The sequence below is a fragment of the Cydia strobilella genome, chromosome 7 (assembly GCF_947568885.1).
Source record: "Cydia strobilella chromosome 7, ilCydStro3.1, whole genome shotgun sequence".
Taxonomy (NCBI): Eukaryota; Metazoa; Arthropoda; class Insecta; order Lepidoptera; family Tortricidae; genus Cydia; species Cydia strobilella.
The window spans coordinates 6307935-6334484 of NC_086047.1; the positions used below are offsets into that span (position 1 = coordinate 6307935).

The 26550-nt window shown below is 37.2% G+C and overlaps 1 protein-coding gene and 1 long non-coding RNA gene across 2 annotated transcripts; both read right to left on the reverse strand.

The window, feature by feature from the left end:
• Window positions 1-8053: 8053 nt before the first annotated feature.
• Window positions 8054-11966, reverse strand: LOC134743016 (translation initiation factor eIF2B subunit gamma). The gene is made up of 4 exons (XM_063676282.1): window positions 11611-11966; window positions 10505-11331; window positions 9618-9847; window positions 8054-8248 (listed from the first exon to the last, which is right to left on the reverse strand). Exons 1-4 carry the CDS (start codon window positions 11768-11770, stop codon window positions 8086-8088), a joined length of 1380 nt encoding a protein of 459 aa, XP_063532352.1. The 5' UTR covers window positions 11771-11966; the 3' UTR covers window positions 8054-8085.
• A 5951-nt stretch (window positions 11967-17917) lies between these two features.
• LOC134742725 (uncharacterized) lies at window positions 17918-20472 on the reverse strand. Its single transcript, XR_010127959.1, has 3 exons — window positions 20372-20472; window positions 18845-18947; window positions 17918-18024 (listed from the first exon to the last, which is right to left on the reverse strand). It is a non-coding gene; the product is annotated as an uncharacterized LOC134742725 (long non-coding RNA).
• Window positions 20473-26550: the final 6078 nt, after the last annotated feature.

The window sequence follows — 26550 nt, forward strand, 5'->3', positions numbered from 1 at the left end:
TTAGTAATTATTTGGGTAGCTAGAGCTACCGGGAAGATTAAAAGAGCCAAGTGGTCTAAGAAAGTCTTGATTGATTACTCATCAAATGTCGATGGCCAGCCGATATCATGGATTAATCTTAGTTGCTATTATGTAATATGAACGTTATGTATGCCCTGCAAGATTACAAAAGACGCGACAATCTGACAATATTGTATTACGGTGGTTCAGCGTTCACGCTTACAGGGAGAATGAATTAGTGCGTGCTAGTTAAAATAACTGTATGTGTTATGTATCTTTGGATATACATTATTATGCATGTCTCGTAAATTATGATATATCTTAATAACAAAACTTCCGTGAGACATAGACATATTAAATATATTAATAACGGGTCACTCACGTGTTTTAAGTCGAAAACGCTCGACATGTTTCACTCCGTACCGCAAGCTCCTGATGACGCTCCTCGGTACGGAGTGAAACATGTCGAGCGTTTTCGACTTAAAACACGTGAGTGACCCGTTATTAATATATTTAATATGATATATCTTTTGAAAAAATATACAAATACCTAAGAGCTGAATTGAGGTATCTTGGACTGTCGTATTATATTAACAAGTGAAATTGTACTGAGTGCACGATTTTCAATTAGGTTTAGTATGGCTAATTAACATAGGTATTGATAATTCTTTTCTGAAAGAGGCCAAATGGATTTCAATGATATAACAGGACAGGAATTTATAGCCTGCATTAACATAGATACATTGTTGTACCGTTTATACGTATTATAGGTAACGTGGTTATTAAGTCATCCCATTTTGTCTTTTTTTATAGTCTGCTAAATATCGCTACCTATTTGAATAGATTAAATATTCAATGAAATAATCCAGATAACAATTCAAACCCACACCACACCTACACAAAAAACCAACTATTACTATTTCAAAATTCTTTATCGCTCCAACAATGCGTTCTAGATTTCAACACAAAAATAACCACAACAGTTTTGTCTTAAAACTAAAAAGACATTAAGTAGAGCGAAAACTCAAATGCTAAACCTTGACTTTAAAATACCATCCGTATCATATTATAATTAAATACCTATGATTGTAATGATAAGTAGGTAATATTTTAACGTAGTTGTAATTTTATTAAAATTAAATAAAGTAATGTGATGAGTTGGGTCTACACCAATCTAAGCATCGCTAACTCGGAAACATTTTTGAGTACGTACTAATTCATTCACGCGACATGTTTCGGAGAGCCTAGGTCTCCTTTCTTAAGCACTAATAGCGCGAGCAGCGTTCACGACGACCGTATATTGCGTACAAACCGTGAAATTATTTAATGTTAGTATGTTCCACAACAGTTTAAATTCGGGTATGTATAGTCTTCATCCTCTCGCATGACTTTTTCATCTAAGACGGTAATCTGTTATGTTAAACAAAAGCCATTGTCTCTTTTGTGCGAGCGGTAGACCATTGTGTGCCAGCGCCGCACGCGCCGTGGCACGCGCCAACACACAATGGCACACAAAGGCCGACAGCTCGCACAAAAGAGACAATGGCTTTTGTTTAACAGATTACCGTCTTAGACAAAAAAGTCATTTGAGATGATGCAGAATATACATATATACCTACCTACACGCTAAATGAAATGCTATTGATGTCAAAATAAGATCAATTGGCAATGTTCCAATATGCTTCTTAGCTGGATTCATAATTTCTTTCATATAAGTACTGAAATAAAGATTTAATTTACTTTTAAAGGGGTCCACTGACTATCAGTTCGCCGGACGATATCGGCCTGTCAGTTAGAACAAAAATTTGACAGTTCCGAACAACTGACAGGCCGATATCGTCCGGCGGACTGATAGTCAGTGGGCCCCTTAACAATCGCGAACTGGGAATCGAACACTTTTTTTTTTATGATATTGGAAGTGGGCAGACGGATCACCTGATGGTAAGCGATTACCGCTGCCCATGGACACCCGCAACACCAGAGGGGTTGTGAGTCCGTTCCCGGCCTTTAAGATGGGAGTACGCTCTTCTCTTGAAGGTTTGAAGGTCGTATCGGTTCGGAAATACCGCTTGATGATTTCCAAACGTCGCTCTCCTGTACCGATTTCCATAGTTAATAGGGTAATTACACCACACGGAACACCAGGTATGCCTGGGTGGTGTAATAGCAAAAAGGGTTAGGGGCCAGTTGGAAAGGGCACCGGGTCCCGGTATATCGTACGCTCGGTTCACACATTACACATGCATTTTGTTTACTAGAACCTTACATAAGCACGCGTTGCTTCACCGGCAACCTCTCGATCTGCACGCAATGTGCAATCTATTTGCTGCAATACGATAGTGGCGCCAATGTGCCTTTCATTTCTGTCTACCAATAACAATTATTATCTGATTTCTGAATTTGAGCTATTTGCAATATAATCTAATCAAGATTAGTAGCAGACAGTCATGTACAAACCAATGTGTCCAATTGTACAAACGTTCATTAAATTTAACAGCCATTTCGACCCGTTCTTTAATTTGTCCCTACATGTAAAATTAGAGTATGCGCGCACGAGCAACTTTTGTCTCCGCGACTATTTTGTCTCTCACATCAAGTCTATGGGTTAGTATGGAAGTGCGCACACGGAGCGACGCGACTCCCGGGAGACTTTTTTGTCCGCGGGTTCGGAGACAAGCCCGCGACGCAACTGTTTCCTTCCCTATTGGTTTCAATGCAAGTTGCGCGCACGGCGACAAAAAAGTTGCCGGTCGGCCAGAGGGCCTACCGCGAACCACGTTCGACGCCTCTCTGTCGCACTTGTAAATTCGTATGTAAGTGTGACAGGGAGGCAACACGTCGAACATGGTTCGCGGTAGGCCCTCAGAAAGTGTCCCGCTTGTCGCGTCGCAACATGCGCGCACTTTCATACTTACCCATAGTATAGGCTTGATGTGAGAAATATAATAGTTGCGGACACAAAAGTCGCTCTCGTGCGCGCATCACGAGCAACTTAGTCGCAAGGCGATTTATTTGTCGAAGAGATAAAGAAATCGCCTGGCGACTAAGTTGCTCGTGTGCGCATACCCTTAGGAGCAGATAGTTCAATACATTAAGTTTTCCGGTAAGAAATTAAAAAAAAAAACAGACACACGCCACACTTTACAATTGTAGTTGTGATGTTGTAGCATAGATATCATATGTATATCTATGTGTTGTAGCGTTTAGTGCAATGGGTGTTAGGCGTAAACAGTGTAGCAAAAAAATCCGACATACATGCCTGAACATTTATTTTACTATCATACGGGTCATTAGTGCTTAGGCTGAGTGCGTTGAGTCCTAGTGAGTGTCGCTCGTCGCTCGTAAGCTCATAACTCGCAAATAACTAGTGTGAAGTACAAATCGACAATGTTCCCTCGAAATAACTGGCCCTGACCTAACCACGACGCGAAAATAAAATTTGATGTTTGACCTACAAATCATCATTTTAGTCGCGTTTAAAGCGTTAGTGATGCGAAAAAATATAGTTACTACCATCATATCATAAGTAATTAAGTACTACTACGAGTACTGCTATTATATGTTTGAAAAACGTGAATTAAATATTAAAAGAGTATAAGTTATTTGAACGCGATATAATTTATTCCCTGTTAATTTAATAGGCAAGTCTAGTAATAATCTTAAAATCGTGCTTCCTTCTAAATCATTATTACATATTACTTATACATCTTAAATACCATACGCTAACACTTAATTTGATTGTTCCGTAATTTGTTTTTTTTGTACTTGCGTATTATAATCAAACCAAATTGTTATATTTATTACCTATATTATATGTTAGCCAATCACACGCGTACCTATGCAACCATTATATAACCATAATAATATGATTGGTAATAACATTCGCCCGCTTATTACTTCTCTTCTCACATACGTGACATACATGTATATATATAGACAATTTATGTTCCACGCGCGTAAGGTTGTTACTAACTCATATTTTCTTACACATATCATAAACCCTCTATAATGTGTTCAAAAACCGCAAATTACGGCCAGCATAATGACAAACTGTTTTGTTAGAACAAATTTCATATTTGTGAAAATGTTAGTATCGTAAACTAGCGACCCTACAATATATACACGTAAACCTCCCTCAAGAATCACTCTAATGATAGGTGAAAACGATGTAGTTTATGTGTTTATCGCGAACATACATACAAACAGACAGACGCGGCGGGGGACTTGGTTTAATAAGGTGTAGTGATAATGATAACTAACAATAGGTACCTACGTCCATATCGATCCAATGATGACATTCAAAGTTCGAACACCTTGTTTTGACGGCTACCTAGTGTTAGTGTAGAGATGTTGTAGGTATACACTGTATGAAATAACATGACACATGTCACATCGCTCTCCTATTGCGAATAGTTATTTGTTTCGGATCTCTGGACTGGTTCGCATAACATTCGGCATTCGAATTGCTACGGCGCTGTGATATGAGCAATGGCAATAATATACGGCTACGACAAAAACAAACAAACAAATTATGTAAGCCACGCATAACTTCGTGTGAGCATCAATCGTGAGTTGTTTTAAACGTATTTCCAATGATTGCTTATGGCAAGCATGCTTTGGATGCTTTGATATTGCTTACCTACTCGTATGCTTGATACACAATCCAACTTACTATGTATAGGAGTGCACGATTTACCTATTCATAGTTACCTAATCATGATCGTTCCAAAAATAGAGCGTTACACAAAATAACATGTTATCATTGTGAAAACGCCCACGAAACAATCGATTTATTGCAGCAACAATTTCTCACGAAATTCAGAAGCCAACTGGCCGCCAAGATCAAGACCATGCGATATGCGATTTAACGCCGTGCGATTTTTATTCTTTAGGGTTTTGCGAAATCTTGGGTTTATGCGAAAAAAGCAAAAACAATTCCTAAGCTCGAAGCCGAAATCCAACGCGTTATCAGTGAGATAGCGGAAGCGAAGGAAGATCAGCGCTGACATTTGGATTAGCATTATGCTGAGGCGGGACCATTTCGTGGTAAACTATTTATTTGTTTTTATTATGTTTATATTTCTGTGTTGTTTTATACTGGTGTATGTTTATAGTTTAGCACAAATAAATGCGATGATTTCTGATTTCAGATAGCCATATCTTTTCAAAAAGTCATCGATAATTTCATAAAAAGAGAGAAAAGAATGAATGGTCTGTCATCAGAGCCGGATATTTTATCCCACCAAAAACATTTTCATGTAAAATGTTGCCGAGATGAAACCATAAGGCTCGCACTGTCAAAAAGTTATCAGATCTCTTGTAGAGCCCAGCTTCTAACTCTATACAAGCCCTGATCTGCACTTTAGTCAAATTATGTGGCTGGCCGTTTATTTTAAAAATGTCAAGTTTTTGAATTTTTCTGTTGCATGTGTACTACCAATTTTCAGCTTCCTAGGATTTCAGGAAGTACTCTAAAGGTTTTGATGATCATCAGTGAGTGAGTGAGTGACGAAATCGGGATTTTTTAGATATGAATTTTGTATTGTATATTGCTTATGCTTGATGTAGAGTACACAATCGAACATATACTAGCGCTCTATACCTACAGAATAAGAATAGAGCGCTAGGTAGTCTGTTTTTTTTTTGTAAAATCAGACAGAAGAGAAAGAAATAAGCAAGCGTTATTCCTAAAGTTTGAACACGTCAAAATTTTTGGACAAAAATTTCTACCCTAGCGAAATATGTACGGCCGACAACCGCAAACGAAAGCGAGGATGTTCACTGTTTAGGCTTCTATAAAACCGCGTCAGGAAGCGTTCGGTTACTTACCAACACAATGCAATTAGGTAACAGCTTGCGGCAGTTCAATTATGAAAACTGCTGTCGAAATGGTTTCGTGTTTGAGCTTTTATAATCACTATTATAATTCTGCCTATTTCAGAGTGTAATTTTAAACGGTGCTGCAATATAATGGTTTTAAGAACAAATAAAAGAATAAACGAAGATACTTTCTCGAATTCTCGTTACTTTTTAGCAACAAAAACTAATATCCGACATAGATATATATCAGGGATGTTGCGGATGGCGATTTTTTGACATCCGCGGATGCGGATTTTTAAAGTCTCACATCCGCGGATGCGGATGTCGAGATTAGGCACATAAAAACGTCAAATATTACACTTTAGTAATTTTTATCAAAAAAACACCGAAACTTTTAGTATTTGAACAAGAAATATAGGTGCCCCACCAATCGCATTACTATACTAAAGTCCAAATAAAACAAACTTTTCACTTCTTGTCGCTGTCCGTCATAGGCTAAAGTGCTCGATCGACGAATCACAAAAACGAAATGAGATTCCTATTGGCTAATGACGAAATTACCTAGCACTTGAGCCGCCGCTAAGACGTTCCTGTACCTACCTGTTCCACATCCGCATTAAGCTCCGCATCGATTTTATGCGGATGCGGATGTTGAAAATAATGCGGAAGTTTGCGGATGCGGATGCGAATATTCGCAACATCCCTGATATATATCTCATATTATTTCAACATGTCGATTTAAAATCAGTGTAACTTTGATAGTAAGGGGGCTGGATTTTTGGCGGCGGGTCCTTGCGACTTAAAATAAACAGCGGACCTCCAACAGCCCTAAAAGGGCCTTGTTCGATATGTATTAGTGATGTGTACATAGGAACTCACGCAATAGGGTTGTCACGTGCATTTTAATCCATCGAAAGTGCATTACGCCTTGCACAGCATTGGGGAAACGAAGCGCTCCCGATTAGGGTCATCACACTTCCTTGTTGATGGTCGTGTCTTGTGATAAACTAGGAGCTGAGAAAAGATGAGTAGCAGGCGCTATTAATTTGTTTAGGAAATTTAGACTTTATGATATGTATCGTAAGGCTCTAATTGTTGCTGCACAAATACGTATTTACTTTCAGGTCACGGAATATACTTAGTGAGTCAAGATGAGACACTGTAATCCATTTTAGAATGTAAGGATTAGGTAGTGCGAGTAAAGGTAGGTACCTACGAAACTAGTCTTTTATTGTTATTATAAATGAAGAAGCACTTTCTGAGTCACTATATACAGATCTAAAACTTTGCTTGATTTAAGATAATTGCCGCCTAGGTAGGTGCAGCGAATTTAATCGATCGAACAAATGCTGCAATTAGGGTGTGCTCACGGTACTGGTTTTCTATACAAAATCAGTTCTAGAACCGGGAATTCCCGGTTCTCGACATCCAAATTCAGTACCGGGATCATTCCCGACCTGCAATGTACCGCAAATCGCATGCAGTTACCGGCGACGTGTGTACAGGCCCATAATTCCAACGATAAAGAGAGCCTTTCAAGCTGCATAAAAACGTTCCTAATTTCTCATGAATTCTGTGTATGCAACTATCTCAAGTTACGAAAAAATATTCTTATGGGCAATAAAAAAACACTGTCTATTCTTTGTTATGTTATTATGTACTACATGGAGGCGATCAGTTGAGAAAGAGGCTGGCTCAACTGGACTCGACTGGAAAGAGCTGGAAGTAGCCGCTCGCTCAAGATCGTGACAAATGGAGGATTCTTCTGCGAGCCCTACGTCCCTAATGAGGGATAACAGGAATGCATCATCATCATCATCATTATGAACAGGAATTTTGTACAATTAAAGTGAAAATTGCCAATCTCATTTACATCATCTTTAATTTTTAAGCGTGTGAAATTTTTTGTCTAGTAAATATGTAAGTACGTACATTGTTTGCTTTTAATCGTTGTAATGTAGACTATATGTAAGTGCCTGAGCAAATAAGATGACAACATAAGTCAAAACTATGCATATTTGTTTACCAGACCTCTGCTAGTACCAGTAGCGTTCTCGCGCGCGACAAGTTTGGACTCGTGCGCGAGAACGCAACTCATGTTGGTCGGTAAGATTGCTAAAAGCCGAGCTTGTTATAGTGAAATCGACAATTTCGGGTACGAGTTACAGGCGTCCATAGCCTCTATGGAACGAAAGCGTGAGTTTTTTTTACACCGGCGTACAAAAAAAAACCGTTACAATATAACAAATATAATTCCAAATACATCTAACCAAGCGTTATCATATTGTCAGTAGTTTCTGTAAGGATCTGATGGTTGCTGGTGGTGGACTCAGGTACGATGTGGTGAGGGCCGACGAGGCAGTATGTGAGGTTGCAGCCGGGCTCTACGTTGGCGCCTGTGTACACTACGCAGTCTTGGAGGACGCAACTAGAAACAAACGTAATGGTCAAGGCAATTTGTATGTTGTAGCATTTCAAGACTGGCAAACATTACTAGAGATTTAGCTAGCTGTATTGAAATTATACCTGTCTAAAATTTCTTACTAAAATGGAATTTGAATTGCCAAAAAAGGTACCTAATATGTCTTTGTGTGTACTGTGTACTTGATGGTTGGATTGGCCTGAAGAAAATCCAATGCCTAGCCAAGGTGATAATCGCTTGCGCTACGATAAAGAAACGCTTTGTGTCTCTCTATCACTCTTCCACATAAGTGCGACAGTGACAGTTGTTTTTCGTTCGCTATGGAGCGTAAACGATTGGCATGTTGGGTACGCACCCAGATCTGTTTCATATGCAGAGATAGCGCCATATAGAACAAAGATGAAGCATGTATGGTGTTGTATGAAGGTAAAACTCTTTAACATACTAACTACTGCCTCACAAACACACAATGGCAGTCTTTTGTTTGAAAGTGACACAAATATTTCTTTCAACCACAATAATCCAGTAACATTGTCGCCTTTTGTAATGGGCTTCGTTTGCGTCAAATCCGGTACTTCTGATTTTTTGCAGACTTGTTTATGATGTTGGCTCAATACAATGAATAATCTAAGTTTGAGACCTCGAGCGCCGACCGCAACTTTGTCAAAAGTTGGGTGATTACTCACCCACTCAAGATTTGGGTGATTACTCGTATAACCCTAAACAACTAGTTTTTGATAGTACCTTCTAAAGACGTTTTTAAAGTAGACTAAATTTGCTACAATTATTATTATTATTATTATTATTATTATTATTATTATAGCCTCTTTGTTTCCATACTCTTTTCCATTATTTAGTTTTTTTTTTTTTTTTTTTTTTAAATTTGGTTAAAATATGTTTTTATGCTGTTGTTGTTTCTGTTATTTTTTCTTCTTTCTTGGGGTATGGATCCCGTTTGGGTAAAGGCCTCCTCCCATTTCTTCCATAAATATCTATGTTTGGCATTTTAGCAAATTTGCTACAATACGAGACTAGAATTGTCTCTGTAGATATAACAGTTTCTGAGATAAAGCGTTTCAAAATTTATAATTTTTTTGAACGAATTCGTAGGTTATGTGAGTACAGTGAGTCCTTTAGGGTTATAATCGCCTAAATCTAAAAACAATCCGAAATTTTCGCGGGTTTTTTCGTTTTTTGACAAAGTTGTGTTCGGCGCTCAAGGTCTCAAACTAGGATTATTCATTGGGCCAACAACATAAGCAAGTCTGCAAAAAATCAGAACTACCAGATTTGACGCAAACGCTAAATGTATAAAGTTACTGTATTACAAAGGGTAACTTATCTGATTAATAAAAATGTGTATAATACTACTCACCTTTCCTTAATTACAACATTATTCATTAATATACAGTTAGTTAATCTAACTTTGTTATCAATAGTACAGTTGGCGCCAATAATGGTGTTTTTGATTGAAGTCTTCTCACTGACAACACTCTTGTCTCCGACTATGGAGGTTTCATCTATCTGCCTCGTTTTAACTTCGCTAGTTGGATAGAATCTTTCTGTTAAAGGAGAACCAGTCAGCTCTTCCCATTTTGAGAGTATCTGAAATGAAAGAAACACCAACTTAGCTACATCTCATCTTAGTTATTTAGTTTAACCCTATGCAAAATTGAACCATATCACTGAAACAAAGTTCAAAATCATTTTGGGAAATACATGTATTCCCTCTGCCTAATGCATGTCCACTTATAATAAAATCATTTATTTCGACCAACTTAGGATCAATTTTAACTATAAAACTCCCGTTTAAACTTAGGATCATATCACATTACATTAAATAATAAAATTACAGCTCAAATTAAAATTAACATTAAAATTAACATTAAAATTAAATTAATTAAATCATAATCATACCTACCAATCTTCATTATACTTATGTCTACTTTGTAGTGAGTTTGCTTGCAATTTCTATTTGTCCTACGTTTGAATTTTGAATCCCGATAAGGCTGTTTAAACAATGTGTATATTTGTTCCCAAGTTCCTTAACTAAGTATCTATTGTGTATATCATATGCCTAGTTCACAAAACAGAAAGAAGCCTTAGCTTAAGGACTAGGTTGAATTGTGTAGTATTGATAGTCCTATAATATTCTATTGGAATTAACCAATATTCTATTTATTATTTGTAGTCAGTGAAAACCAGATTAAAATAATTGGGCTACATGCTATTAAGATATAATACCTTAAAAATAGTACATACCTTACTGTTTGATAAATAAAAAGCTGAAAGTGTGTTAACACGAATACCATAAGTGTTCTTCTCAGCAATATGTGCATAGCATCTAAGTAGATCATTGTAATAGACACCTTTTGTTCCGAGCTCATGGTCATTGTAATGGGACATGTCTCGGATCTGGCTCTCATAGCCATGCTCCACTGCATAGTCGAAGATATCCTTAGAAATATCAAGGTTTTTCTCAGAAAATCCCTTTTTATCCAATGGATTTTTTGGCTTGCTTAGTTGTTTCTTAACAATGTGTGGCACTAATTCCCCCTTTAGCGAAATAAACTTACTAGCCTCCACTAAGTAATTCACCACCCAGTGCTTCATCACATAGACATGAGCGTCTAGCAGCCTGCTGTACATGCTTATTGAATTGAATTTTTTTATGATGAGTCGTGGTAGAGTGACATTATCTTCAAAGTCACTTGCACTGGCTACAAAAACAAGCCTCTGGGTTTCTTTATCTATGCAAACCAGGTCTCTGTCAGGCTTAGCCTTAGTTTTAGGACCTGGCAGTTCAATCCACTCTTCTGGGCCATTGTTGAAATATAGTGCTGTGAGAGCTGCATCATGCTTTCTGTACAGGTTTAGCACTTCATTGAGATTTATATTAGTGATGAGATCTCCGGAGATAACCAAGAGGTCTGTGACGACTCGGCTGCTGATGTGTTTGAGGGTGTCTGCTGTGCCCCAATCGTCATCCGACGGTATCACTATGAGTTCATATTTGATCTTTAGTGGGCACCTTTCTAAAGCGTTGAGGATGTTGGAATTGTCTTCATCCAGCACCACAACTAATGTTTCTGTAATGGAGAAGGTAGACATCATTATATACCATTCTATTGAAGCTGAATTTTAAAAATACCGTGTGTTCTGTGGGAAAGTATTCTTAAACATTAATTTAGTTGAATTGATCATAGCATATTGCAAGAAATATGCAATATGTGTAATATACTGAAAAGTTATGAAACATACATAAGTAATAAAACATCAAAGTAAATTGGTTGTGTAATGAAAATGCATTATTTCATTTGCATTAAAATATGTTCAAAAAATATATATTATTGATTATATGATCTTACCTTGGAAGCCCATCTTCTCCAACAAATGCAAAGAATACCATAGCACTGGATACGGTCCAACTGGAAGCAGGCATTTCGATACAGACCCACCAACGTCTGGCAGACGAGAACCTCTGCCCGCTGCCAAGACTACAGCCTGAAATTCTGGATTCTTGTGCATTTTCACACGAAATCACTTCTTATAGGTTATATATTAAAACAACTTTATTTTGGTGATAATCAATGTTAATATGTTATAAATATGCGTGGCATGTGCAAATTTTCTTTAGATTATTAATAGCAAAGAAATATAATTATGTTAATTTTTATTGTTGAAAACGCTAAAATCCACTTTCAACAAATGACAACATAAGTACGTGTAGTGACAGAGTGACACTAGTGACTGACACTGACATCCATCACTGACATTTTAGTGTGCGTTCTGATTCTGCAATATGATATGTTAAAACTTCAGAGCAGAAATGATTAATTTTGTTTATACCAATTATATGTATATTACAGTTAATAACTATTATTGTAAAAAAAAAGTGTGACAACACATTGTTGAATTATACTGATTCAACTTACTTAAAATATATTACGTGTTCAATATATTTAGGCAAGTTTCGAACGTATCTTGAATTTGACAGTGACAGCATGAAGTTATATCTACATCCGTGAGTGACAGACGTTTGAGATGCAGAGGGTCTACCAAGGGTCTATCGCGAACGCGTTCGACGTGTTGCTTCTCTGTCGCACTTGTACCTAAATTCATACGTAAGTGTGACAGGGAGGCAACACGTCGAACGTGGTTCGCGGTAGCCCCTCTGGTAATAACATGAAAAAAAAACGGCACTATTAGTCACGTTTCAAGTTGAAACGCCATAAATGTTCAAAAAAAAAACAAATGGACCCGGGTATGTCCTTAAACTACGTCCAAAAGAGAGGTTTGGGCACTGTGAATGACATCTCGGTTTGCGTGGTAGGGCACAGGACAGCGGATGTCATTCCAGATGTAGAGCAGAGCCCAACTGGGGAGGTACCTCTACATTACAGAAAACCGCAGCCAAATAACACTAGACCCTACTAATAGTGTTGTGTTCCTGCCGGTGAGTAAGGTTGCCAGAGCTCGAGGGAGAGGAGTGTTAGGGTCGGCAACGCGCAAGTAACTCCTCTGGAGTTGCAGGCGTACATAGGCTACGGAGACTGCTTAACATCAGGCGGGCCATATGCTTGTTTCCCACCGACGTAGTATAAAAAAAAAAACAAGTTGAAACATGACTAATAGTGCCGTTTTTCCTTCAACTCACACTACTTTTTGTGGCGATAACCTTTTCCCACAAAGATTTGGGACTACCTGCCATAGTTAAAGTTTTACAACTTGAGCGTGACGGTCATATGGCTTGCCCTTATTGGTCAAAAGGGCCAATTAGCCCACCCTCCTTTGAATATAGAGATGCCAGAGAGATACCAAGAAAGCATACCAAGGGCCCATTTCTCGAACGGTATTAGACTAATATTATTAGTCCACGAACTGTCAAATCGTATGAGTTGCCATAACAACAAATAAACGCACTAATAATATTAGACTAATATCGTTCGAGAAATGGGCCCCAAGGGTTGTTTCACATGAGGATGTATGAATCATGTATGTACCTATTTATAAACATTATTATTCATATTTTCAGTGATTTATCATGATGGCGTTGGTATACGGTGTACACTAGTCACTTGCAATAATATGTTACACAACGAAGGCCGCAAAAACACGATCTTATTAGTAGAGCCATAAGAGCGGCCTTTGGTGTGTAACATTACCTAGATCGTATTCACAGAAAAAGTTATGGGATAGGGGCCGGAAATTTTATACGTATAAGTATTTTTTACTTTTCCTTTATTTGGATAAAATTCAAATTATAACGCTCTAAAATACAAGTAAAGTAAGTGTAATGTAATACTTGTCTAAGTATCTATTACCTAATAAGTATGGGGTTACTTAAAATAGTAAAAAATAATAAAAAACTGCTACAGACAGACTACCTACAGTTATTATCCAAATTACTTTATCCACAAGCAGTTAATATTAGGTCAACCGTTAGGCCTACCTAACGGCCTACCACTAGTGGGTAGGCAACCCACTTAAACACTTGATTATTGTGCATCTGATCAAGAACTATATTTAAAAAAAAGTTTCTTCGGAGTGAGTGCACGGTGTGCAGGGCAAATGTACCTGAAATGAAATTACAACATTTCAGTGGGTAGTTTCGGAGCGAATTTTGTTCAAGTCAATTTTTGTAGACATTTTAGGCGACGGGAACCCAGTTTTAAATATATCTTATCTTATAATTTCGGGGGCCCTTGCGGATACACTTCCACCCATAGGGAGTTTTAAGTAAACAAATAAGTAAGCTCAAGAAGGCTTGTGTTGTGGGTACTCAGACAACGATATATATAATTAATATAATATGCAAAACACATAAATAGAAAACATCCATGACTTAGAAACAAAATATCTGTGCTCATCACACAAATAAATGCCCTTACCGGGATTCGAACCCAGGACCATCCCATCGGCTTCATAGGCAGGGTCACTACCCACTAGGCTAGACCGGTCGTCAGTTTTCTCACTAAAAAATATAAAAGCTCGTACCAAGTTCGTCCCGAAATTACCAAAATAATGCAAGTGGCTCTTTCAGAACCTGGCTCAATCATTTTCCCCTTATGCCGAGATTGCCGAGTCCACATATTGGGCCAACGTAGGCCAATCTAAAGGGACGTATATATGCGTTAGAGGAAGCAAGTTATATTGCTATGTCATTCCACATCATAGCTGCGTCCTTAGATTGGCCTACGTTGGTCCAATATCTGGACTCGGCGTTAAGTAATTATTACTTGAATTAACACAAAATAACTAGTGCCACGCGCCGCGCGCCCTTCTTCGGCGGAACTCTAATGGGCGCTTTGATACTTTATCGTGGTGGTCTACGGTATCGTCTTACGGTATAGTATAAAAGCGACTGCGTAGGTATACAATACAAACACTACATTTGGCCCCCTCTGTGTCGTGACGATAAAATCGTGTCATCCGTTGACTGCCACGATAAAGTATAAAAGCACTCATTTCCTGTCATATAGAAAGAGAGTACCGCAGTCCGCTTGTATAAACTGTTATACAACAGGTGTGGCCTATTGTTCAACAATACTATCATATATTCAATAATTTAACAATATTGTTCAAAAGTATTCCTTTTCTTTTGTAATTTTACCTTTCTCCGCATCTCTGTCATATGTGTTGGATTTATATCCGCAACATCTAATCTTAATGACGATGATAGATTTTCTACAGTTTTGCCTACAGAAGCTCCGCAGTACCGATCGCAAACTGATGCCCTGCGGATTGCAAACAACAATTTATTAATTTTAAACTTATCTAAACACACAACACGCCGACGACGATTAAATTAGTCAAAAGCTATCGAGCCCACAGCATCATCGATCACCAGATTGTCATAGTAAACTATTTTGGATGATCAATATAGATAGAGGGGCAAAATCCACAGAATAAAGGTAGGTATTAGTCGTTTTCCTAGGGCCCATTTCTCGAAAGATTAGTCTAATATTATTGGTGTGTTGTCATGGCAACCCATACGATTTGACAGTTTGTGGACTAATAATATTAGTCTATATAATATCGTTCCCTATTAGTTATATACTTTCGCTGGACACTACTATCTTGATGCTAAAAACGACAGGTAAATAATATATATAATATATTTCTGTTTCCTCTCTGCAAAAAGCGTCTTGAGACCGGGTAGATGTAATAAATATTAATAGTCTAAGCCAGTTTTGTCTGTAGAAATGGGCCGAAATGCAAAATTTATATGGGAGCTCGACCCTTCCCGGCTTTTTAAAATTTGCAGCCCTTTTCAAATTTCAAAATTGGATTGCCAGACTAGGTAAAGGTAGGTATCCCCTTATCAGCCTTGCCCTGCGGGGTTAGTGCTAGAGTGACACCGTGTTAAAAATAATTTCTTTAAACATTCTCTTTCTCAGAACGCATTTATAAGAAGGATAGAGTTGGTCCCACATTGACATTTATTTGATTCTTGAGAAAGTACCTTGAATTATGTATTTATTAATTTTTACCTTGTATCCACAGGATGTGGTATCGGCCGCCCAGGAACGCAAGGTTTTGGCGAAATTTCGTCATACTCATCATCTATTTCAGCAACTTGTCGCTTGAACATGCGTCTTGCAAGCTCTACATATTTGTATGATACTTTAATATCGGCAGGTGTTCCGCAGGATAAACAATTGCCATCGCGGTCCAATTTTTTCTTAAATAGATTAACTGGGTAATCGCCGACAATATTAAGCATAGTAATGAGTTCAGCGTTAATTGATCTATAATAGTCGCGCAGAGAGTGGTTCAAAGTTAAAGCTTGCACGCGGTCACATTTTCCATTAATATTTGTCGTAATTAAATCATCGATCCGGACCTGAGGAAAAGAAGTAGGCTTATTACAGTCAATTATGGTCTAAAAACGACTTTGTTTTTGTTACAGACGTAGAATTAGCGTGTAATCTGAGAAAGAACTAACGTGTGAAGTAATCGCAGAAAAAATTGGACATATATACCTATTATAGTTTTGCCAAGGGTCGTCTGTAGCATCAAAGGCCGCAAAAATATCTAACACGATCTTATTTGTAGCGCAATAAGAGTGTGTCACATATTTTTGCGGACTTCGACGCATAATACGAGCATGTACTTATTTTATCGCAGGTGGCTGTATACCTACCTTGAAAAGTATAAGAATGAATTAATACTGATTTAGATTACAGTTCGTAATCAGGCTTCGTAACGCCGGGATATATTTTAAACTGATTATATATACCTGATAAGACGGCCTGTTTTTTGCAACAATTGATTAAAGATAAATCAATAGTTTTTTTTTAAAACTATATCTTTTACTGAGGTGTGCCAATAAAGAGTATTCTATCTTAGCGTTTCTTTTTTTTGCCATTTTTTTATGTGACCTTTTGTGCCACTTTTATGTAATTTCTAGCCAGGATCACGCGCCCTTTTCATTTCATCCTTATAGGAGAAAAAAAGTGTCCCAAAATTTCCATACATTTTTCAATCGTTCCATTTTGTTACCGCCATGGCCATATAAAGTATATGGGGAAATGGCAAGACAATAGGAAAAACACCTTGGGACATTTTTTGGGGTTCCATACCCAAAGGGACCCTATTACTAAGACTTCGCTGTCCGTCTGTCTGTCACCAGGCTGTATCTACAGTTAAATTTTTCACAGATGACGTATTTCTGTTGTCGCTATAACAACAAATACTAAAAACAGAGTAAAATAAATATTTAACAAGCGTGATTTTTTGCCGTTTTTTGGGCAATGGTGCGGAACCCTTCGTGCGCGAGTCCGACCTGCACTTGGTCGGTTTTTTTTTATCCCTTAAGGATCGAAATAGCTTGCGATTCTGAGTAGAAATAATACAAAATTTATGGAAAAATACAAAATTAAAGAAAGTGGCATTTTTTTAAAGAAACGCTCATCTATAATCAAAATGTATTATTATATATTATATGTTATTATAATATGTTTTATGTGCAAATAAACGATTGATTGATTGATTGATAGTTTATCATTAAAATAGTTTTATTTCAGGAATGAATTGTTATCGTATACCTGCCAATTAGTTTCCCCGGATTCAATGTGATCTTTTGTCTTATGAATTTCTCCTTGCAGAAATCCAACAACAGCGCACAGCTGCTCTCTTGACAGCAAACCATTGACGTCAACCACTCTCGCTTTATACTTCAAGGCTTCTATAGCTTCCTCTCGAGTAGTTTTGACTCGGCCGATCATTTCAAGTCTCTTTTGAATTCTCTGGAACAATCACAGTTTATCGATTTTAACCGAAATGAAAATTTGAAGGTCATCGGGAATGTCTGATTATGTAAGTATAGGCCTGATTTTAATGACGTTAGGGCTTATTCGGAAAATGCGATGTTTTTGGTCCCAAATGCAAACAATGTAAATAGCGCTACTAACAACAACGACGAAATACCTGGGGCCCATTTCTCGAACGGTATTAGTCTAATATTATTAGTGTGTTGCCATGGTGTAACCCATACGTTTTGACAGTTCGTGGACTAATAATATTAGTCTAATATCGTTCGAAAAACGGGCCCCTGGCGTTGTATGAATATTAATTAATGCACCTACTCTCTGCTTGAGCGTAGCCATATTTTATTTTCGTAACTCATTGAGCTCATTGAATAAAAATATAATTTCATTAACATACAGTAAGATCTGCAGCAGTTTGTGCCTGGACGCCTGCTAGTGCCATTTGATTATTATTTGCAGCAACTAGGTTGAACTGCATATCAGCAAACTCTTCTTTTATCGCAGCTACAGCTGAAAGTTTATTGTTATTACTTATAACGTGAGGATAACCCTTTTTTTTGTAACTAGTAAGAATAAGCATGCTCCATCCTAGACTGCATCGGCACTTACCATCAGGTGAGATTGTGGTCAAATGCTTACCTTTTTCCAATAATAAAAAAAAACTAAGGGTTCCGTACATTACACAATTTAAACAATGTATTTTTTATGTGAAACGTGAGTGAAATGTCTTTAAAAAACCCGTAGGGGTCGGATCAAAAACTAAGTAATTAAGTCCGACTCACGCTTGACTGCACATTTCTAATAGGTTTTCCGGTGATCTATAGGTAAAGATCTATTTTGTGTATTTTTTCAAAATTTTTGACCCAGTAGTTTCGGTGATAAAAGGGGGGGGGGGGGGGGGAATGGTAATTTTTTGCCTATTTTCTTGAATAACTTCTAAACTGTTTATCTTAAAATTATAAAATAAATATATTTGAAATTCTCACAATGAGCTCTTTCATTTGATATATAACACGATATAGTTTGACAAACTTTATTTTTAAATTTTCTCATTTACCCCCCAAAAGTGGCCCCCATGTTTAAAATTCATTTGTGTACGTTACATGTCCGTCTTCGGGTCACAAACTTACATATATATACCAAATTTCAACTTAATTGGTCTAGTAGTTTCGGAGAAAATAGTCTGTGACAGACGGACAGACAGACAGACGCACGAGTGATCCTATAAGGGTTCCGTTTTTTTCTTTTGAGGTACGGAACCCTAAAAATCCTCCAAATTTAAAGATAAATATGGGAAGTAAAGACAAAAAAAAATTAAGGTAATAAGTACCAGCAGGGTCTTCTGCTGGGTGAGCTAAATGGTCATCTATGCGCTCTTTGATCATCTCTACATCATATTGCATCTGTGTCACATTTTCCTGGCAGTCGCCCATCTAAAAATGGAACAGAATCAAGTAAGTACTTAGTGATAACATTTTTAGTAAGAAACAACTAAGCTTATTTAGCCAGAGAATAGAATAGGTAATATAATAATACTGGATTGCCCAAAAATACATTGACAAAAGGTTAACTGGAAGAAATCCCTAGGGATAACTTCACCTTTGTACATTGAATACTTATTGTTTAATTGTATCTTAACCTGTCTTATGTACAATAAAGTGTTTACATACATATATACAAAAGGTTTTTAGGAATGTTTTACTTACTTATTCGTCTTTTACAAAATGCCATTAGAAATAAAAACTACAATCTTTATTTTAACAGAAACAAAACGCATTATCTTTAATAGTTATTTGTTATACAAGGGTGCAAAGTTGTATTTTACCCGCGAGTGTGGAATTGAAACATGAGCGTAGCGAGTGTTTCAACACACGAGAAGTAAAATACATTTGCACCCGTGTGTAACACAAAACTTTTCCCCTCACTATAGCGAGGAAAGTGCAACATCCACAGGCGTTAGATCATTTCATCACTGGAATCACTAATTTTTTTACGATATTATAACAGAAAACACTAGAAATTCTGATTTTTACGTGAGTCGGTGAGAAGAACAGTAAAAATTTTGTTGACAATGTTGACATTTCTGTTCTGACGTATGAAATGTCAACGATGCGTTTTGAAATTGCATCGACTCAACATGTGCGTTCAGAATTATATTTAACATCATTACAAAAAATCTAACGTTTCTTATGGAATTTTAAGGTTTACGAGTATGACTTTAAATTATTAAATAAAGCTAAATTTGGTATTTTTTATTAGATTCTCAAACCATTTATTTAATGATAATTAATATCGAACGAACCATTATCATGAGCGTTTTACGTTTTATTATCTGTCAAGCTACTTAAACACGCTCCATCCAAGGTCAAATTACTTTCCCCACTAGTGGATAAAATGCGTTTTTCCCCGCTTGTTTTAAAGGATAATAGACGGCTTTCCGAGCTAGTGAGGGGAAAAAAATTAGTGATTCCAGTGATGAAATGATCTACCGCCTGTGGATGTTGCACTTTCCTCGCTATAGTGAGGGGAAAAGTTTTGTGTTACACACGGGTGCAAATGTATTTTACTTCTCGTGTGTTGAAACACTCGCTACGCTCATGTTTCAATTCCACACTCGCGGGTAAAATACAACTTTGCACCCTTGTATAACAAATAACTATTCCTTTAGCTTTGATATACAATCACATGTTTGTTAAGCTTATCAACAATATACCGCAGTAAACAAATTGTGAACGTATTTTTGGGCCAGCCTGTAATATATATTTAAACATGGAACGAACGTCGGAACTAATTAAACTTTTAATTTAACCTAACACGATATTCACTCAATATGTAAAGTAAAACGACACATATTTACCTGTGACGCCATAGTAACATCGAACGCATTAGCTTTATTAGTAAAGCGGTCCACCTGAACACTTAATCTTGCGAATTTGACATTGATTAGTTGGGCCTCCGCTAGTTTTGGCGCTATATTTAACAAATAAAGTGAGAGTATCATATAAATCAACAGATTTCAAATACAAGTTCTCGAAGTTAGCTTAAGGCGTCCACAGATGTCCCCAATAATTGCAAGAATGCAGGTACATTGCGGCATTTGATCGATCGATTGAATTCGTTGCACCTATTGGCACCGTGCGAAGTACATAGTGGGGGTAAGTAAAACATCGCAGCGCATAAGGTGGTAAAAATTGACAACTGACGGATTAGCGTCTTTAACATTTCATACAAGTTATATGGAACTTTAATTTACGATTACTCCTGAGATATTCATTTAAATTGTATGGTGTAACCACATACCTAAAATGTATGCTTGTGGTTGTAACGTACCATTGTAATATCTGTATTAAATGCTTAATATAACTAACATATTTAATTTGATAATTATTAATACTGTATCTGTGTAAATAGCTTTGCAAATACCACATACTATGAAATGTTTTTGTAGAAGATAAGAATGGGTATAGTAAGCTATCCTTAAAAGATAGACATACACCATTGCGGACTTTTTTGTAGAGCAATGAAAGAGAGATCTTTCCTCCATTGTTTTGTTATAACTTAAACGGGTTGGGCAGCGTTTTCGATTAAAGCGTCTTAGCCAGCGTGATTTTTTTCTGACTTCATTACCAAATATCGTCATGTTTCAACCAATTTATACAAAACCTTAACAAATTATACGCCTTAACCTTCCTCAAGAATCACTCTATTCATAGGTGAAAACCGCATAAAAATCCGTTCAGTAGTTTTCACTGAAATTATTACTATTTACTTACTTCTCGCTTAATAGTTTTGACAAAATACAAGCCTATAGTTGCAACCGCTGTGTGGCGCTGTCGTCGTGCACGGTCCCAATACATAGCCGACAAATATCTTAAATCTTTTATATAGACAGATCTAAATGGACTATGTACCTACTGACTTTATAATGAGTAATGACAAGTGATAAACGCCATATTTTACAACACTGTCTCTGCAAAGTCAGTGCAGAGTCAGCTTCAGTCAAGCGTGAAGCGCTGGTCGCCTAGCGGTAAGAGCATGTGACTTGCAATCCGGAGGTCGCGGGTTCAAACCCCGGCTCGTACCAATGAGTTCTTCGGAACTTATATACGAAATATTATTTGATATTTACCAGTTGCCTTTCGGTGAAGGAAAACATCGCGAGGAAAGACTAATCCCAATAAGGCGTAGTTTCCCATCTGGGTTGGAAGGTCAGATGGCACTCGCTTTCGTAAAAACTAGTGTCTACGCCAATTCTTGGGATTTGTCGCCAAGCGGACCCCAGGCTCCCATGAGCCGTGGCAAAAATACCGGGACAACACGAGGAAGATGATGAGAGTCAGCTTCAGTCAGTCAGTCAGTCACTCAGAGATTAACTAACTCTATGCGTTGTAAGGCAGAAATGTTCATCTGTAGTATAACGTTCAAACTGATGCCAATAATATAGGACCTTAAGAGCTGCCGATTCGACCCCATGTACCTCTACGTTTAGCGAAAATTGTTAGTTTTGAAAAAAGTCGAAAAAAAAAAACACGAAACTAAATTATTACAATAAGTGTTAACCAGATTTGTCTGAAAACTGCATATTTTTCTGAAAGACTGTAGTTTGTATGGTTTTGTATTATTGGCATTTATCGGATCTAAATCCGTACCTCTTAAACGCGTCATCCTGTAAGTATATGGACTGTATGCTTTATATTTTTTGGACCTATGGTTCAAGACGACGGACATGGCGAAACTATGGGTTCCTTATATTATACTTAACTACGGAACCCAAAAAATCGATGAAAACAAGCTAGTGGATAAAATGGTGTAAACATTAAGCCGGTAAACCTATTAAACGTGAATGTATTAGCAGGGTTGAAAATAAATAAATTATGCACAAGGAACAATAATTAATATCGGCCCGAAATTAAAGTGTTAAAAATTTAAAAAAATTAAGCTTACCGGACGCTTTAAACAATGAGCTAGCCCTCCTTGCTGTTTCAGTAGCTTTGGTAGCGGCTTCAGATAAGCGTCTTAAGTTATTATTTCTTATATTTTCCATGTTGACACTAAAACCAAATGAATTGTTGTCTATTGTGTTCAAATAAAGTACCTAAGATATACAGATTTAGAAGCCATTCCCTCATTTCAGTCTAGTAATGTCGAATGGCTAGATTAGCCATAATGGACGATGGAAATAGTCGTCATAGTTTTTTATTAGGGTTCCTTACCCAAAGGGTAAAAACGGGACCCTATTACTAAGACTCCGCTGTCTGTCTGTCTGTCTGTCCGTCTGTCACCAGGCTGTATTTCATGAACCGTGATAGCCAGACAGTTGAAATTTTCACATATGATGTATTTCTGTTATAAATTAAATATTTAAGTGGGGCTCCCATACAACAAACGTGATTTTTTTGCCGTTTTTTGCGTAATAGTACGGAACCTTTCGTGCGCGAGTCCGACTCGCACTTTTTTATTGCTAATATTTGTTTTATGTATGTTGGTTGACTGCTTGCGCATATTATTAATGCAACTTTTAACAATTTAATTATTATTTTTTGAAACAACGTCATTAGCACTATTGAGCTCCGAGGAGGCTTTAACATTACTGGCGACTATTCACGTGTTTTGCTAATTTAAGGGTACGTTATTGTTGAAATGTTTAACAATAACCTATTATTTGATCCACTATTTCTTGAATATTTTTTAAGACGGTATTTTTTTAGATACTACAAAATATTCTTGGAATCAACTTATGATGAATGCTTACTCCAATTCAGACCAAGTTGCCATATTTTCTAGATCAATTTTTTTCTCTGGGAGATTGACTGTATCTACAAGAACTTCTTCAGATTCTGGAGGTTTCAGTGTTTCTGCAGAGGTTTTTCTCGACTTGTGAAAAAAGCTTTCGTCGGTTTGTTCTTCCAGATCTATACCGGGTATGCTACTAGCAAACTTAGTGATTGCAACTAGCATTTCATTTAGTTTCTTATGGGATACTTCCAATCTGGTGGCCATGTTCAGGGCGGCCTTTGGGTCGGTGATTGAGGTGGGCTTGTGAAGGTTTGACCAGGTGGTTTCCACATTAGGTACTACGCCAAACTTGGCTTGAAGTTTACGGACCTCTGCCACCATTCTATCATATTGCTCTTGGGTGACTATGGAATTACTCAGATCTGAAATAAAACATTATTCTGAAGTTTCCAAATTCTATCGAGTTTTAAAATATTTAAAAAGGCAACAGTTTACCTATTTCACGTTCATGCGTCGTCAGCGCGGTATTCGTTCTTGATACTATAAATAATAAAAAAAACTTATATTGTCTGTGGCACGAATAGGAATTACGTTAAAAATTAAATGTTTAAAACTTACCAACAAGTAATTTCTCATGTAATACATCTGTAAACCCCAAGATAAATTAAAATTTGTACGGAAATAAATTTGGAATACCAAAGAAAATAAAGTGAAAATAGTCAGAGAAAATGGATCATAATTTCAAATCAGCACTTAATTAATCTATGTACGCCCAGCTGCAAAATTGCAAAAATGCTTTACGAATGAACTCATTCATAATATGTCGTCCAAGTCCATGCAATTTTAAAACTCGTCCATAAATATTTTTCACTAAGTTATGTATTCAGTTATATCTGTATATAACTGTTAAAAATAAAATACTAACCGAAACGTTCGTCCTTAAATAGCCGTTTTGCTGTTTCAGGTTTCTAAAAATTATTAAATCGATAAATAATCTATATGAAGATTACCAAAGCAATAAACAGTGGCGTAGCTAGGCGTGGGCGCAGTGGGCCGTCGCCCACGACCTCGCGCCCCAAGGGGGGCCTCGCGCGAGGCCCCTTCGGGCACAGTGAAAGAAAAGGGCCTCGCAGATGCGATTTTGCCTACGGCTAGATTAGTTCACGCTTCGCCACTGGCAATAAAATACCAAATTGGAACGAATGAATATCTTTAACAGAAATACAAATTTTAGGTGCACGAATCAGTGAGTAAAAACAAACAAAAATTCCAATAAGGTGTACTTACATCCATAGACCTAGACTTAGACTTAGATCTAGACCTTGTTCTCTTAGTACGAGGTTTCTTTGTATTAGATTTTTCAGTCGCGGATTCAGTTGTAGCTCCCTTTCCGTGAATCTTTAATTGAGTAACTTTAATTTTGGTCCCCTTTTTTAGTTTTTTGGCCTCTCTCAATTGTCTGCTGCGACTAACCAACACATGTCTTTCTAGAACATTCAGCTGACCTCCGATGATGTATAAGACTGATTCTAACATCTTGAAGTCTACCACAAGTTCCTGCGAGAAACGCGATTCTAATTTACCAATTTGTTATGGTTTTGATATGACCTTGCCGATCGTGTTGGTGATCGGTGTGCATCACGCGAACGACTTCCACATCATTTTGCATCACCAATCAACGTGAGCAATCCTCAAGGCCGTATCAAAATCTGAATAGGGCTCATGGAGCTCATTTATTAGCCATTTTTAAGCATGGATCATATATGAAGCAGTGGCCTTCTTTTATCATGGGTTGCGTTTGATTCGCACTGAATGCACCTGTAAATGTTGTAGTTAAAGAAACACTTTATTGTTCAATAACTTACTTCTTTATCGAAATTTATAGCAGCATCAATCATTTCCCGAACAGTCATTAATTCTGCTCGAGACTTCGCCATGCTGTAATAATATCAAAATATATAGCAGTATTTGTAGATACCCACAAATTCAGTTTTACGGAAAAGTAACGCAAGCAAACAATTAATATTATAAAACAAATCACTTAGGTATATCACATACAAATATTTGATTGCAATTATTTGACGCAGCCGTCAAGTAAGTACAAGAACAACAAAAAACCACGTTAGTCTGTTCGAAAAAAAAAACGAGTAAAAATAACTCAAAAAGTTTTTACAAGACACATTGGCATTAAATCGCAGGAGCGGCGTTTGAATTTTTAATGAACTTTTAGAAAAGAAGGGACGTTTAGCAAGGAATTTCACGGCCACCAAAACGTCAAAGGCACCCAAAACCGAACCAGAGCACCCCCACTATCCACGTGGTCTTGTCTGTCCTAACCCTAGAGAGCAATTACGAAAACGGAGGCGCTGAGTGTAGTGACCGTGCTTCGGCACGCGAGGGCGGAAGGGCTGCTCATGCGCAGCGCCGGAGCCACCCAGATCCAAAAGCCTCCCCCGTCCCACGCGCCCCTAATAAGTCCGACGAACTCCAGATTTGATGGACACCCTGGTGTGAAAACGCTGGCGTTTTTCATAGTTTTGATGAGCAGCGCCACGCGTGGTAAATTATAGAACTAATTCGACCAAAATGCCGCGGCAAATTACAAACGGCGCTGTTAATGTCATAAGGTATTTTACATAATGCTGACTATTTACAATTTGCCTTCGGCAATTTTACAAACGGCGGATACTTACAATTTGTGTTTAGTAAAAGTTGCTCAGTATAATCCTAAAACCTCCCTGGCAACGGGAATGCACTTATTTTTTAGCCACCCTGTATATATATTTCGGGGATCTAGGAAACGGCTCTAACGATTTAGATGAAATTGATCTAGTCTAGTATTTCTCTGGGAAAACGCGCATTTTTGAGTTTTTGTATATTTTCTGAGCCAAAGCTTATACTGCTTATAACATCATTATAACACCCGTAAAAGAGTAGACGAGTTTGTGTAATTATTACTGCCAATCAGGATGGCCCAAAAATACGTCGACCAAGATTTTTTAGAAATATATTTCTTACAAAATTACATCAAAATTTAAAATTAAAATTATTTAATTAAAAAAAATATTTAAAACATTCTCGCTTAGGTTTGATACACTGTTGATACACAAACGCAACCGTTTGTTAAAATTGTCAACAATATGTCGCAGTAAATATTTTTGTAAACATATTATTGGGCCTTCCTAATACAACACACATAACTGACTATTGCTTCCCATTGCATACAAGTTTAAGAATGGTCATTAATAATAAAGAAGAAACACTTAAAGAAAAAATATATAATGAAATTACAATGGAACC

Excerpts from the sequence above, each read along its gene's own strand:
- LOC134743016 (XM_063676282.1), bottom strand. The coding sequence starts at position 11,770 with ATGCACAAGAATCCAGAATTTCAGGCTGTAGTCTTGGCAGCGGGCAGA. Across the intron at positions 9,848-10,504 it reads TTTATTTATCAAACAGTAAG|ATACTCTCAAAATGGGAAGA; the intron begins GTATGTACTATT and ends CTTTCATTTCAG. Across the intron at positions 8,249-9,617 it reads AATGTTGTAATTAAGGAAAG|TTGCGTCCTCCAAGACTGCG; the intron begins GTGAGTAGTATT and ends GTTTGTTTCTAG.